This window comes from Topomyia yanbarensis, chromosome 3 (genome assembly GCF_030247195.1).
Source record: "Topomyia yanbarensis strain Yona2022 chromosome 3, ASM3024719v1, whole genome shotgun sequence".
NCBI classification, from domain to species: domain Eukaryota; kingdom Metazoa; phylum Arthropoda; class Insecta; order Diptera; family Culicidae; genus Topomyia; species Topomyia yanbarensis.
In genome coordinates, this window is record NC_080672.1 from 368,324,287 (window position 1) to 368,341,005 (window position 16,719).

At 36.9% G+C, this 16,719-nt stretch overlaps 1 protein-coding gene across 1 annotated transcript in view; it reads right to left on the reverse strand.

The window, feature by feature from the left end:
- LOC131690283 (four and a half LIM domains protein 2) overlaps nucleotides 1-10,334 on the reverse strand; it is a 605,833-nt gene extending 595,499 nt beyond the window's left edge. The window contains exon 1 of the mRNA XM_058975937.1: nucleotides 9,876-10,334. Coding sequence (XP_058831920.1) covers nucleotides 9,876-9,968 — 93 coding nt within the window. The 5' untranslated portion in view covers nucleotides 9,969-10,334. The remainder of the gene's footprint in view (nucleotides 1-9,875) is intronic.
- Nucleotides 10,335-16,719: the final 6,385 nt, after the last annotated feature.

The window sequence follows — 16,719 nt, forward strand, 5'->3', positions numbered from 1 at the left end:
CATCAAAACTCTAGCTTTTATTGTTCAGAAGATATAAGCAGCTAATATTTCAAAAATAGATTTTTTTAAATCAATTTTATGAAAAATCTAATCATGACATTATTTATAGTTAAAAAAGAATCATCTTTTATTTGCCACAAATGAGTAATATTGTTATTCCAAACAACCCCATTTTTGGCGAAAAAGTGCTCATAATTTTTCAACGGAAATAGCTAGATATATGGTGCCATGAAACAAATTATTCGCCTTGAAACAATCTTAAAGTTGTCTGAAGACTACTTCAGTTTTAAATGAATACAGCAAAAGTTATTGGAATCAAACTGTATTTCGAAGAAACACCCTAAGCTCCGACTTTAAATTTGTTGTAAAATAAAAAATATGACAGATAGAGCTTACAAGTCTTCACCAAACTTTCCCAAAATTTGTCGTTCTACAACTTCGCTGAAGGTCGTTTGGCTCTAGCTAGAATGATTAAAAAGTTAATTTTTTGATCTTGGTCAAATTAGAACCACCATAACTGTTGTTTTAACAAAAAGAGGGAGCTCATAAACTACGAAAAGTTCTCCAAAGACTTAATAAGGCTAAGTTGTTTAGATTTAGTAAAATCTCAAAATTCCTGCTAAATTTGCCTTCTGGACCACTGTGCAGTGACCTTACACTCACACTCACACGTAGTTTTTCTTTTGAAACATAAAATGTGAGAATTTTTCCTCGCAAGAAATGGCTGTCTGGCTAGATGGAGTGCAATCGGCACTTCAATAGAGAATTTACGGTAAAAGAATCTATTTTTGCTCTGACAGTCAGGCTGTCCTGAAAGCACTTAGTTCGGCAGGTTCGATAGCGAAATTAGTAATCGCATGTCGAACTCAAGTTGAAGAACTTAGCATTTTAAATGAAATGTACCTTCTATGGGTATCTGGTCATTTCTGTATAACTGGAAATGAATGGGTGGATGAATGGGTCAGAGCGGGCGCTGCGAACTTTCGATAAGTTGGATAAGGCACAGAATTCGCTCTTGGGCTGTATCCGAACATACCAACCATTGGCGTAGCTTGCAAACTTGCGTTCAAACAAAGACTTTTCTGCCGGATGTGAGTCCGAAAATGTCAAAGAATTTGCTGCATTTTTCCCAGCACAATTGCAGTATTCTAGTCAGGACACTGACTGGACATTAGACTGGTTCAATTTTTGACTTTTAGCTCCACCAGGCTTTTCTGATTCCTTTCATGGTCCTTAGTAATTGTGCAAATTTTGGTACCGATTGGTTGTGTCTACGGACCTTCCAAAAATTTCAAAGTTTATATGGAAGTTTGTATGGAAAATCGGCTTGTTTTGAAGTCATGCTGCTTCTTTTGTTAATAACTTTTCTCAGCGAATTTTCGTAAACTTTTTATGTTCCACGAATGTGTTCAGTAGAAGATTACCTTTAGAAATATATAGTGTTCTGATTAATTGATTGATAAGGTGATTTTTTAAGATTTTTTTTTTAATTTTAACCGATTTTCCATACAAACTTCCATATAAACTTTGAAATTTTTGGAGGGTCCGTAGACACAACCAATCGGCACCAAAATTTGCACAATTACTAAGGATCATGAAAGGAATCAGAAAAGCCTGGTGGAGCTAAAAGTCAAAAATTGAACCAGTCTACTGGACATTGCAAACTCAATTATCGCATGGCAACTGATATGCAACTGCCCTGTAGTAATGTAATTACGTAAACGGATTTTTGGTTCTCCATACATAGATGAACCTATGTACACAAATCGGACACTCAATGATATGCTATTGCTCCTAACCCAGTGTTTTTTGGTGGTCCGTTTCCAACAAAAAAAAAATTAAGGGTTGTGTGCAGGACACGACCACGGCGACATTGGAAATGTAGTGTGCAATATAATTCGCGGCGTCGGCGGTAAACCATGATGATGAGTTATGTTCTATCAACGACCATGCGGTAAACTTGGGTGGAAAGCCCAACTCCTACCATCAGAAGGCAATGGATTCTTTACATTTCCTTTTGATCATGGCCATATGAGCCTGCCTAGTCCTAGTCTTCCGTGTTATTTTTATAACTGATTCGCTCTAGAATACCTATCTTTCAATTTCATTGCTTTCGTTTCTCTTAGTCTTAAATTTGCCGAAAACAGCCCACAAAATCGATACAATAATCGAAATATCGCACGTTTACTCTCTTCACGGATATGTATTTATTTATTTAATTATATGAAATGATCTATATGAAATGGAAAAAAACAGCCTTATATTTTACGAATGCTTCAAAAATTTTACATCGTTTGTCATCATATTACAAGTATGTACAGTTTTTCCGCGCATATATGAAAGCTGAAAAGAGCTAGTTAGACTTTGCGAAACCATGCATATGATATGCATTTATTTTAAAAAAATGTTTTTGCGTATACAGGGTGTTTGGTTCATGGTTAAGAATCTCTCGGGGGGTGATAGACTGCCATATTTGGAGAAAAAAATTGTTCAACACATACCATCAAATTTCAACCGTTACAGAGTTATTGAACTTTTAGTGTAATACACTTATTTGTCTTAAAATACCTCTAACTTTAAAAGTATACTTTGTATTTTAAATGTTTTAGTTCCATTCGAAAGGTGAGAAAATTTCGCATTGAGTGATGCCCTCACATGTTTCAGCTAATGAGTTTAAGTAGCCTTTTCAAAGTAATTTATTGAAAATTAAACAATTTTAAACGATTTTTCGTTCATTTCTTGAAAATCCTAATAGTTAACCTCATCATTTTAATAATTCAGATTGTTAGTCTTGATGAGCTGCTAATTTGTTCTTTGACATGATACACTTAGCTTTTCTTATTTTCATGATTTTGGGTTATTCAACTTGGATATTTTTATCTCATTTTCACTAGTACCAGCTCTAATTGAAAAATTACGGCACTTATTGTACTTTTTTCTTTTTATTCGAAAGCCAGGAAAATTTTACAGTGAAAAATGTATTAATACCTTTCAGTTAAGTGAATTTAGTATTCTTTTAAAAGTAAATTAGTTTAAAGTTAGTGCTATTATTAGCATTTTCGTTAATTTTCTTAAAATAGTAAATAATAAACATCACCACTATTATCATGGAAATAATGCATCTCAGCAAGTTCTACAGTTCTTTCTTTGACTCCATTCAATTATTTCTTTTGGTTTCGACGCAAAATCGTTTTTATCACATCGTTTCATATGCAAAAATAACGATTTCGAACCCACTACATTTGTGGCGAGCTCATGCTGTGTTAACTATTAAATAGCAGCAAAATGGAAAGAGATATAGACAAAGTGTCTAATAAAAAGTTATAGAGAACATTAAGGGGCATCAAATGAACAATAGTTACGATAAATTTTGTTGATTAATAATTAGAATAATTAAAAAACTCTCCAAAAAACACAAATTTTGAGTTATTTCGTTAGTAAAAAATCATTTAGTACACTTAACTAAAAGATATTTGTACATACACTGATAGGGCATTTTCTCAGCTTTCCAATGAAATCTTGTAAATAACGATATAAAGCATATTTTTTAGATTAGAGTCTTTTGAGCACTTGCAAGTCGGTTACAGGAAAAGTATAGTAATGAAATTACAAATAAATGAGAAGAGATAGAAATATGACGTCCAAGAACAAATTATGAATTGTCCTAAAACCCAACTTTTGGATAATGGATATTGCTATAATCATACTCCATTATTTCGAGAAAATTAGCAAAAACCTCCTCAAAAACACTAACTTTTAACTACATTACAGCTAAAAGGTAATTAAAACTAATTACTTAAAAGATATGAGAACACCATTCAATAGGAAATTTTCTCACCTTTCTAATGGAACTGAACATTTAAAATGCAAAGTATACTTTTAAAGTTAGAGGTATTTTAAGACAAATAAGTTTTTTACACAAAAAGTTCAATCACTCTGTAACGGTTGAGATTTGATGGTATGTGTAGAACCAGGGATGCCAAAGGTACTGGTAAACTACATTTTTTTCGGTATATTTACATTTGCGCAAGCCGTACAGCCCGCTACAACGACGCATCACTACAGCTCTTGCCAGAACGGTAACCAAATCGAGTACATTTTCCCGTAGAGAAGTAGAATACATTTTTGTTTTGCTGCTGTACTCCGACTGCTCGGTGAGAGTGTGGCGTAGTAAAGTTTGTTCTCTCGCTTTGTACACTTTTCTCTACGTAGTCATAGGGAGAGGCCCGCACACGAAAGCGATGATGCCGGTCGTGGTGTAAACGAAGGGCATTTATTACCGTCGTTTGTGATTGAAAATATTGAATTGATTAAAAATATTAAAAAGTGTAAAATAAGGAAAGAGAAGCTGTACCGCTCGCGTCTGGTGGCTGTACTGGGGGCAGTATTTCTTTGCCATGTTACTGCTTTGCTTACAGACTGCCGTACAGCGCTGGGCGTTCTGTAATAGCGAACGACAGTAGCGTCAAAAGAGAAATGAGAATGTAGGCAGAAAAATTACAGCCGTAGAAAAGGTAGGCATTTTGCATCCTTGTGTAGAACAATTTTTTTCTCCAAATATGGCAGTCTATCACCCCCCGAGAGATTCTTAACCATGAACCAAAAACCCTGTATAAACAATTGCTTTGAAACCTACTTTTGTTAAGTCGATAAGGTTAAACTTCGAGTTAATCCTTTCATGCCCAACTTTTTTCTAGTGCATGTACGATTTTAAACCTATTTTACCTTGAAAACGGTGGGGTCAAGAGACATGAAAAGCCTTTTTTCATAAAGATAGGTGCTTCCCACGCAGTGCTAGAATTCTCCTAGAATATTTACAATAGTCCACTTGTGTGGAAAACGTAGCCAAAGGCACTCTAAATTGATAAGTTTTGTCAGTTTTCAATAATATTGCAACAAGACGAAGATATATGAAAAATTCATTTTGCGTCGTCAACGTAAACTGTTCCTGGCAGCACTGCTCTTATGGAATGCAATCAGACTAACCGCAAAATCTTCAGTTCTAGAGCTGATCCTTGTAACTGTTAGTACTCAAATGAAAGACAATAGCCACATTTATTAGCCTTACTTGTTTTTGTGAGCAAATCTTGGCTCAATCAAAAGTTATAGCTGTTTAAAAACGTTGTTGTCCACAAACAACATGGGCATGAATGGGTTAAAATACAATATATTTCTTTCGTTTTGTATAAATGACTTAAAATTAGCGAACATTTTAGTCACGCTTCGATTTTCGCTTTCAATGCATACCGTTTTAAACAACAGCTAGTACGGTGCCAGGGGCCATGTATAAATGACGTAGCACATTAGGGGGTAGAGGGGTGTAGCAAATTTGTGACGATGTCTCACCAGGGGGAATATTTTGACAAAATGCTACGAGGAGGAGGGAGGGATCGAAATTCGCCGAAAAAAACGTTGTTTGTGTACGGCCCCAATGGATATGGGTCGAGCTAACTAGGGCTTAACATTTTCGATACACACAAATTTTAATCTTTTTTGCTGAACGAGTACCTAAATAAATCGAAATAAGCAAGAGTGTGTCGGTGTAAATACACCGAGCTACAAGGTGTTCCACGAAACTCAGAACAGTCGGCTTTCCAAATTTAAGAACCGTCAATTTTTTGTCAGTTTAACAACTCTAGTGTCGCTGAAAGCAACGCGGGACTAGATTCATCGCAACGGTATGCTGACTAGCACTGACACTGAGTGCCGTAACTCTCCAGTTGTGGTGTGCAAAGCAGTACACAGCGCACTGCATAATTATATCTGTCGGCTACTGCTATCGTCTCCGCTCCGACGTTCGACCAGAGAATAAGCTCACCCGAGCAACGCTGAATGTTATATATACGAGGAAGACGTCATCGCAAAATCAATAGAGCTAATCAGAGCCATGGAAAAAAGACATCACGAACGCTTGGCCGCTGCACAGTGGTCGGAAACGCCAAAAACGTGAATTTAATTCACTAGAGGCCAAACCAACGAATATATTCACAGGGTTTCTTTGGAGGAATTGTTCGTATGGATATTCCCCTAATCTGGTAACAATTGAAATTAGGCGTGGCTTACTATGGTTGAACTAAAAAAAATAAATTTTTATATTGATGAGGTAGAAAGTTAGTGTCTTCGACAAAGTTTTAGAAATGCTTATAGTGAGGAATTTTATTGAAGAAATTGAGCTTTTAGGACTAAAGGTTATCGATTTATAAGGCGTTTTCTATGGCAACGCCCTTAAATAGTTTTTTTTAATATAACTTTTTTATTGTGACTTTTCGTGCAAACTATGTTCAAAACAAATGTGTAAGTATCAAAACTACATAATATTGTCGAAGACTGTATGTAAAAATACTCATTGGTTTCAAAGTTATTGAAGGTTTTTATATTTTTCTACACCAACTTCAGCTACGTATAAGAAAGAAAGGTGCAAACCAAAATGCACGAATAGGCATTTTTTAACTGTCTAAGCAATGCACAATAAAGCTAAGAAGGTTTAGTGCGTGGCACTCTAGAACCCTATGAATAGGATAAGGTTACTTTATCATGTTTTTTTACTTTTTCCATACAAAAATCAGCAAAAAAAAAATTTTTCGATTTTTTTCGTAAAATTTAGTGATTAATGACATACTTTTGTAAGCATTAAATTCATTATGGCATGTCTATTTGAGTATATATTTGTTTAAGATCTCTAATAATATAAAAAACTTCACATTTTTGCTCCCACGTTTATAAAATCTGAAATATTCAGGAATAAGTGAAAATAATACTTGTAATGGAGTATCAAACCAAAAATTTCAAAAATTGGGGCAAAGATATTGAAAAAATTTTTTTTACTTATTTTTGAATGGAAAAAGTCAAAAAACATGATAAAGAAAGCTTACCCTATTCATAGGGTTCTAGAGTGCCACGCACCAAACCTTCTTAGCTTTATTGTGCATTGCTTAGAAAGTTAAAAAAGTGCCTGTTCGTGCATTTTGGTTTGCACCTTTCTTCCTTATACGTAGTTGAAGTTGGTGTAAAAAAATGTAAAAATTTTCAATAACTTTGAAACGGATGAGTATTTTTATTTTTGATGTAGTTTTGATATCTACACATTTGTCTTGAACATAGTTTGCACGAAAAGTCACAATGAAAAAAGTTATATTAAAAAAACTAGATTTAAGGGCGTTGCCATAGAAAATGCCCTATAAATCGATAACCTTTAGTCCTACAAGCTCAAGTTTTTCAACAAAATTCTTCACTATGAGTATTTCTAAAACTTTGTCGAAGACACCAACTTTCTATCTCGTTAGTATAAAAAGTTATTATTTTTTGTTCGATCATAGTAAGTCATGTCTAATTTCAATTGTTATCAGATTGTGGGGAATATTCATACGAACAATTTCTCCAAAGACACCCTGTGAATATATTCGATGGTTTGGCCTCTAGTGAATTAAGTTCACGTTTTTGGCGTTTCCGACCACTGTGCGCTGGATGCCTAGACCTGTCGTCGTCCCCAACCCCTAGCGGTAGCAATGATTAAATGCAGCACTCATCGCAGCGCATTGTCAACATGCCTGATTGCTACTGCTGTTCTTTACGGCCCGACGTTCGACGAGAGAATGAACTCGCTCGAGGAATGATATTATTTAAATAGTCGATGATGACGTCATTCATAGATGCGCAGTGTGCTAGGTGCTCAAATCTGTCGTACGAGACGCTATAGGCACAATGTTACTTGTCTGGCAAAAGAACAACAACTGATTGCAACAGGAACGCGCCACATTTATTTATAACCTTTCGTGTTCGTTTGAGTCGCTAAGGTGCTCCCTATTGACGGCTCAGATTGACTGATGTGTGGGAGTTTTCACGTTTACCGAGATCTATTCATTTTTGCATGTTTTTCAATAGTGTGCTATTGAAATACAAAAACACTATAGCAATAAAACATAATTTCACCTGCAGATCGTTCAGCACTCTTCCGAGGGTGCAGAATGCTCTGTTTTAATTGTTCTGTTTCGTTATTTTCCTTACCCCTCCCCTTACCATTTTTCCAATCCTTTCCATCAGGGAAATGAATGAAAAGACAAACTTGGCAAGGTACAAATCCCCGATCAACGTGGGGAACGTGCCATTTGAGCCAGTCGCTACTGATTCTGCCCATTACGTTAAATTCACCAATACATTCCTAATACATAGTAGCATTGTGTTAGTTTATATGGGGTAGTCGCCATGCAATGCATTTTCGTTCCGGGCTAATAATGCATTACATTATCAATTCAAAATTAGCATTATAATCATGCGTTTTTAATTTCAAAATTGTATGTCAAAATCAACAGTTTTTTTTCTAAATTTTGTCCGCATGGTGTTGATTAAAAACTACTGAAGTGAAAGGCTTTTAGAGCAGCAAGGTTTGCCTATCTGTCGAAGTTTGATATATAGTCTCGATGTAAAGAAATGTAGATAAAAATCATACGACTAATAATTTTAATGAAATAATCATTTAATTTACGAATCAGGTAGTCCGAAGAACTGCTAGCTGAACTTCGAATGGGGAATATGCCTTTAACCCGCCCTTCTCCATTATTCCTCATTTTTGACAAAGGCACTTTACATCCATAAACAACAATATGTAACTATGAGGTCAGATTACTTTGTTTTTATTTTGTCAATATTCTAAGAGAAATGCACGCAGCGATATTTCAAACCTTTATTTTTATAGAATTCGTCGATTTTACACGGCTCATTTAGTGATGTATTGTTATACTTGATTAACGCAAGTAATCGATTAATTTCTGAAATAATCAAAAAATCAATAATCGATTAGAGGCTTTCGGTATAATCGAGAAAATCGATTAGCTGATATCAATTAATCGACAACATAATGCATGAAGGGTATGTGCTAACGCTAAACATGAAAACCTCAGAACAAAAAATGCAAGCGACTCAAAATATCAAAATAGATCCAGCGACCTTTTTTTGGTTGACAAACTAAGATTTACTAGTCGAATATTAATTTTAATCGATTATCTTGGCAATTAATCAAGCTCTCGAAAATTACTCGATTAACAGATAATCGATTATTCGCAAAAATCAGACATCATAAGGCTCATTGCGTTAGCGTAATGGATATGTACTTTTCAATACATAGTTTATTATGTTCATAATTGCCGTTGCAATATGTCTCATTTTAGAAACGTTGGGTTAAGCACGGTTTACTGAAATTAATCATTTAATCAATGATGTAATTCTTTATCACTTTCATTCAATGTAGCTCTACCTCTGTTTAAACTAGCTTAATTAAGGGCGCCCCTCAGTTCAGGAGGGGGACCTAGGGACCACGAGCGGCCCTGTCTGCTTGGAACAGCAATCCGTTGGCGTAATCACGACCCTCTGGGTTAGCAGACGCTACAGTCAATTTTCAGCATTCAGAACAAATTAAGGACAATCCCACTGAGACTTGAAACCCATCCTGGTTCGAAAATACGACTGGTTCACGAGGCCACTGCTATTATTCTTGTATCGCTGACTATTCCGGATATTTCATTCTATTATGTTCGACTTGAAATATGCTTGATAAATAAATCTATCCGCATAATAACGATACAACCCTGCCCATCAACTCATTTCTACCGAAAAACGCACCCATGTTCCCTGTCTGCTACCAATCAATCAGGAAAGTCAATTATGTCGTGCAAGATTTCCCAATCAAGTAACATCGATTTTGCGCACTCACCGTACACTAATTAATTGTTACCATCAGCAGCGGGCTGTGGTTCTGTTCTGAGCTCCCACCTTGATAAACTAACGATGTGTTCAGTGTGATAACAACTTGTCGAACAGCGCGCAGCTCATGACAGCAGTTAACTTGCCGTGCGTGTGCTTCCGCCGAGGATTTCTCTTACCTTGTCAGAAAAGTGCTCCTTAGGGGTGCGTGTGATGGTTAATGCCCCCAAGGACTTGGCCAGGTCATCACCGCTGTGGGATAACGTCAGCATGATTGACAGCTGTTTTTTCTCACTTTCTCTCTCTCTCTTTCTTTCTCTGCGCGGGACGCAAAGATCTTGGCACCAATAACGAGCTGGTATCACAATAAAGGCACTGTTTACACTGGAAGCTGCTCTCTGTTTTGCTTCTTTTCCTGCTTGTTTACACTTTGATTGCTGAACAAGGCACTTCACTAAGGTAGACCGGCACCAGACTGATAATTCAGCTGTTGTGGCGATAATTATAGCTCGTTTCCTTAAGCTTTTTATTTCCTTTAACTGATCACAATTTAAATTCACTTTTCACTGATTACACCGAACTGACAGGATCTTCTCGAGTGGACACCAAACTTACCGGTTTTAAAAACTCACGCGAGCTACACCGGATCGCAACCGAAATTCAAATAAAAACATCTGCGGTACGTTTGGGAGAAATGTCAAAAACGGAACCTGGCTGCTACAAATACTCGCGCGAACGCAACCCCACAACAAGCGAATATCACATGCGGCCGGCTAACGCGACGACGAAGACAACTGCGACGATGATGACGATATACACATACGCCTCGGCTCGTACCTACTCGAACGGAATGCTCATGTGCTGCGATGGAGTCTCGTACGTAGACCAGCATGTGCCATGTGGCACCGTCACACTCAGTTTGAATAACGCGCTCTGGAACCTGACAGTGGTGAGGGATTACCGGTACTAGCAAAAATAATAATAAATACTACCGCACGAAACCTGACGACTCCTGGAGTGACTCTGCTACCGCGAATTGACCGCGAAACGGTATAACCGCCAAACCGACGACGACGACGACCTGCTGCTGCAAACAATCCTAACCGGATCAGAATACAACCTAGACTAAGTTGAAGCCCAACCTGAGCCTCGGTGCGATCCCGACCTGCTCAGCATACACGTAACTTCAGCAGATCAGCCACTGCCTGCAGCAACCACCATCACCACCAACAGCAGCAGCAAGTTGATCTTCTTATTCTGGCGTTGTTTTTGATTAACCTCTCCGCCTTTTTTTGCTCTTCTTTGGGCTGCTGCCGCTGCTGATGGCTGCAGTCTCACCTTAGCGTTACTTCTAGCTACATTGCGTGGAGTGCCGCACACCGGGGAGGGATTCTCTGGAAGAGCCCACAAAAGAGAAGCACGCGAAAGGTATTTACATTATAGCCGACGCCGGGCCGTCCGCTGATCCGTTCTTTCTTGCCCTCGTCTGCTCACCTAACCACCACAGGTAACCGTCCACCGTCCAAACGTTCCATTCAACACAAAAGTTGCCCAAAGGAGAACGAGAGGCTCACGTCATCACTATTAGTGGCGCAGGGGTACGCGAAAGAGTTCAAATCGAACTACATGAACCCACCATGTGGGGTATACGGCGAAAGAGAAAGAGAGTGACGCATGCTTGGAAAGGGGGAGCCGAGGTAGAATAAGCGGCACCATTCGATTGTGAGCTATTTTATGCGAAGAATTACGGTTTGAGTGACTAGCTAATAGACGATGGGTATCCGCAGAGTTGACGCGGCCCTTGCACTTTGCTGTTTTTTCGTCGGAAAACCAACGTGAGTAAGCTGGGCTTGGTTGGCTTGGGGTGCCACCGTATGATCAAAGCATGTAGAACGCTTTAGGAGCATGTGGGAATTTACGGGTACTGGCATTCGTCGGGTGAGTGGTATGCTTTTCTAAGCGTTTCCTATTCAAGCATATTTAGTGGTTGAGCAGAATGGAGTAAGTTTGAACATTTTTTATTATATTTGTTAAGGAATTTGTGTTTCGATTTTGTCTCATCAGAATTAGACACTAAGTGATAGAGTTAAGCTGGCGCTGGATTGATGCTAGCTTCAAAACCAAACTTAATCCACCTAGCAGTGAGATGAGATATTTCTTACACATATCGCCGTTGGATCATTAATTGGTATGCAGAACTCAAGCGAAGTAGGCACACAACAATTTCTAGTCTTGCACGAATAAAACCTTGTATAAACTGAATAAATTATAGAAAGTCATTAAAACGAACGAATAAAAAAAAATAAAGCGAAAAATGAAAAAAAAAGCTTTTCAAATTCATAAAATGAATAGAATGATTAATTCAGTGAAGACTTGTTTTTATCAGCCCCTTGGTGAATTTGAGGTTGATTTAACAGAGACATTGACAAAATCGGGACATATAATTTTCTTTCTTTTTACGAAACCGAAGCCCTCAAAATTTTCTTCTTTAGTCCCTAGATATAGTCTCATAACCTTTCCCGATTATTTGGCTCAAATTTCCCTTAAGGGATCTGACAGTGAAAAATGCAAAAAAAAATTTTTTTTTTGCATATTTCGGATCTCTAAGATAAGAAAAACATGCTCAAGAAAGGATTTACTCGAATTCAACTTGGTTCGTCTGCTAGAGCCCATCAAACTACAAACTATCAATTTTCATATGACGCTGATAATATCGGGTCTTCATTGTATAAATCAAATTAATAAAATACATAAATCAAATTATATTAGCTCATTAAATGGAAATTAGGCAATATTTTAAAATAGGTATAAAATTAATAGAATAAATTAAATTGGCTCAAACTAACAAATTGAATAAAACAAATAAGTGGAATGTCTGATCATGAAATGAATAAAATTAAAGAAATGAACAAAATGAATCAAATGAATCGAATGAATCAAATGAATCAAATGAATCAAATGAATCAAATGAATCAAATGAATCAAATGAATCAAATGAATCAAATGAATCAAATGAATCAAATGAATCAAATGAATCAAATGAATCAAATGAATCAAATGAATCAAATGAATCAAATGAATCAAATTAATCAAATTAATCAAATTAATCAAATTAATCAAATGAATCAAATAAATCGAAAGAAGGAAATGAGCAGAATAAAATGAATCGATTAAAATGAAAAATTAAACGATGTTCAAAAGTTTTAAAATAATATAAAAATTCAAATTGTGTTAAATAAATAATTTGGATGAAATGAATAAAGCTGAAAAATTGATTATTAAAATGAAGAAACTGAATAACATGTATGAACTGAAACAAAACTAATAAAACGCATAGAATGAAAACATGCATAAAATAAGATAAATGAATGATATGAATAAAAATCCTATTTTAATCCACCTAGCGGTGCAATTGTGCCTTTCTCATTTCTCTAAACTATGGCACGGAGGCTTTTTATGTTCAACATAATTGTGGAAATGTCCATTACATTCTTAGTACACTTTGCACTTATACACAATGGCATGCCAGCCACGAACTTGATGAGCTACGTGTCGACGGTGAAACACTTGAAACAAAAAAAATATCATACTCCATTAGCCTAATCAGCATTAGATCAATGTTATCTGCTTGCTAACTCATTTTGTCATGCGGGGATGGGTATGTGAGGAGGGCGAAAGTCCCATGAACGAACGACTCCCCAGCTTAAATTGGTATGCTTTGTAATATAGTGGTGGTTTAAAGATGATGGGGTTGAAGGGGAGGGGTATGAGGGCTGAGGGGTGATTTAAGGGGATTTTTAAGGGAGGGGAGTGAACGGTAGAAGGGGGGGGGGGGTGTAACCCCTCTCCATAAACCATCAACTACGCCCCTGTTAAAATCCAGAAACCTTATTCGAGTCAAAAAAAAATTGGCCGGGATTAGGTTGATGTTTTTCAGAGTGATGGCATAACCTTTCTATATGAGAAAGGCAAAAATGTGCCAAAATCCAAAAAAGTGAATCGTCGTCAAATTTTTTTTCGAGTTTGCATCAAATCTCGACGTTTCATGCACCTTCAACACATTTAGCATCAAAAATAAAAATTCTATTTTTAATTTTTCCTATAGTTTATATGAGAAATTTCTGTGTGGCCGCACTCTGAAACCCGTAATTCCGGAACCAGAATTCCGATCGATCCAAAATTCAATAGCAGCCGATGGGAAGGTTGCACCTTTCATTTGAGACTAAGTTTGGGCAAATCGGTCCAGCCATCTCTGAGAAAAATGAGTGACATTATTTGACACATACGCACATACATACACACACACATACACACACATACACACATATACACACATACACACACATACATACACACACATACATACACACACACACATACACACACACACACATACAGACTTTTTCCGATCTCGACGAACTGAGTCGAATGGGATATGGCACACGGCCCTCCGGGCCGGGATTAGGTTGACGTTTTACAGAGTGATTGCATAACCTTTCTATATGAGAAAGGCAAAAAGGTGCGAAATCGGCAAAGTCCCAAAAAGTCGATCTTTATAAAAAAAAATTTTTCGAGATAACATTAAATCTCGACGTTTCATGCATTTTAAAGATGTTTGGCATCAAAAATACGAATTCGATTTCTGAAATTTCATGGGGTCCCCCCTTTGAAAAAAAAATGAGTTCCGGCTTATATGGGAATTTCATATGTGACCGGACGATTTAGTTTATATTTCCGGACCCATACAAGCGATCCGTACGAAATTTTATAGACATCTACGGGGATATTATAGCTATCATTTGGGACTAAGTTTGTGAAAATCGGCCCAACCATTTCCGGGAAACTGATGTGAGTTCGTAAATTTTGAAAGATGGCCGCTTTTCCCGGGCACTTCCGGAACCGTCTATGGTGGTTAATGTAGTCAACGAAAGTTTGGTTGGCCGTCGGTGACCTAGAACAGCAAATTTAAGTTGTTTGAGAGACATTTTAGCGAAATTTTTACCTTTGCTTTCATCGGAGTATCGGTTTGAATCACAATTTGCTATGTGATCGCACGCCACAACCTGTAACTCCGGAACCGGAAGTCGGATCGGGATGAAATTAAATAGCCATTTACGGGGACGCAATACCTTTCATTTGAGGCTAAGTTTAGTCGAATCGGTCTAGCCATCTCCGAGAAACCGATGTGACTGTTATTCTGAATTTAGATACTTCCGCCGGGGATTCCGGAACCGATGATGGTGGCCAATGTGGCCAAATAGACTTTGAATGGATGTTAGTGACCTAATACTACAAATCGAAGCAGCTGTGGTCATATTTTGGAAAAATTTTCACCTTTATACATTCATTGCAGAATTTATTAAAATCGACATTTTCTGCGTGTTCGTACTCATCACCCTGTAATTCCGGAAGTCGGATCCATTAGAAATTCAATAGTAGCCTATGGGAACGTTGCACCTTTCATTTGAGACTAAGTTTGTCAAAATCGGTTCAGCCATCTCTGAGAAAAATGAGTGACATTTTTGGTCACATACATACACAGACGCACATACACACACACATTCGTACATACACACATACATACACATACAGACATTTGCCGAACTCGACGAACTGAATCGAATGGTATATGTCACTCGGCCCTCCGGGCCTCCGTTAAAAAGTCGGTTTTCAGAGCAATTGCAATACCTTTCTATTGAGAAAGGCAAAAACGAGAAAAAAAAATAAACTGATCAGAGTGAATCCAAAGAATGAAACAAATAAAATGGATAAAATGAACCCAAATGAACAAAATGAATAAAAAGAATGCTGAATGAAATAAATAATTAAAATTTTATGACCATATATTTATAATTAGTCTAATAGTCAAAATGTATGAAATAATCAAGACGAATGAAATCCATGAAATGAAGAAACTGAAAATCGACTATTTAGAATGAAATTAAAAACCCTTATTGAATAAAGTAAATGAATAAACCGGATTGTACGAATCATTTTATAAGAATATTATGAATTGTTTTTGAAAATCCCATTATCTGAAAAATGGCTAATTAATACACAATGGACTTTCTAGGGTTTCAATTCTTTTTTGTTTTCACCCTTTTATTTTCGGCGTTCTTCTTTTCTTGACGGTGTCGTTAAAGATTATCTGGTATTTCTGTTTTATTGATGGACCTTAATTAGCCATCAGAAACCGAAATAGTAAACTGAGACAAGCCCTAATAAAAAAATTATACACAAACTTTAACCCATATAGTCCAACGATTCCACATATTGTATGGATGATACCCTGAAGAGGTCGCTAGGCTCTTGGATCATTAGATGTTTATTAGGGAGGTCACAGTTACTTTCAAGCCCCTTAAACAAAAAACGACAGAGGAAGAATGTGATGAGACAGGTAGATATTTCAAAATTCTCATTTGCATTGAAGTAAATTGTATGAAGTGTCTAGACTATGTCGATAGCACAACATCCGTGCATTCAGTAGATTATAATGCAGTCTCTTTCCAGTCATCCTTATAGCTTGTATATTGTTTCGTTCGGAATTCTCGTTCAGGAAATATGGATAAATGAGTTTTATTTTAACAAATACTATAAAAAAGAAATGGTTCAAACTATCAGGATAATTATTTAAATTGTTGGAAACGAAAATGGCCATTGAAAGCGTCACTGGACATAAAAACTGCTTTTGATGGATGGACATTAGACAGCCCAGAAAAATAATAAATTTTTGCAAACTCAATCGGCCCACCCCTGAATCGATTCGTAGTCCCACCAGGAGTACTTATACCAATTTTGAAGCAAATCGGACAAGTCTAGCTACCGGACCAACGTGCCTGAAGTTTGTACATATTTTCGCCGCTAGGTGGCACTATATGCATCGTATTATCAGTGTAAGTGAAAATAAGAAAGATTATTTATTGGTCTACAACTTTGTCGAAGACTGCTAGTCAATCCGGCTTTGTTGAAAGAATTTATTAAACTTTCAACGAAGTGATGTCTGAGTCAGTTTTGCATGGGGCC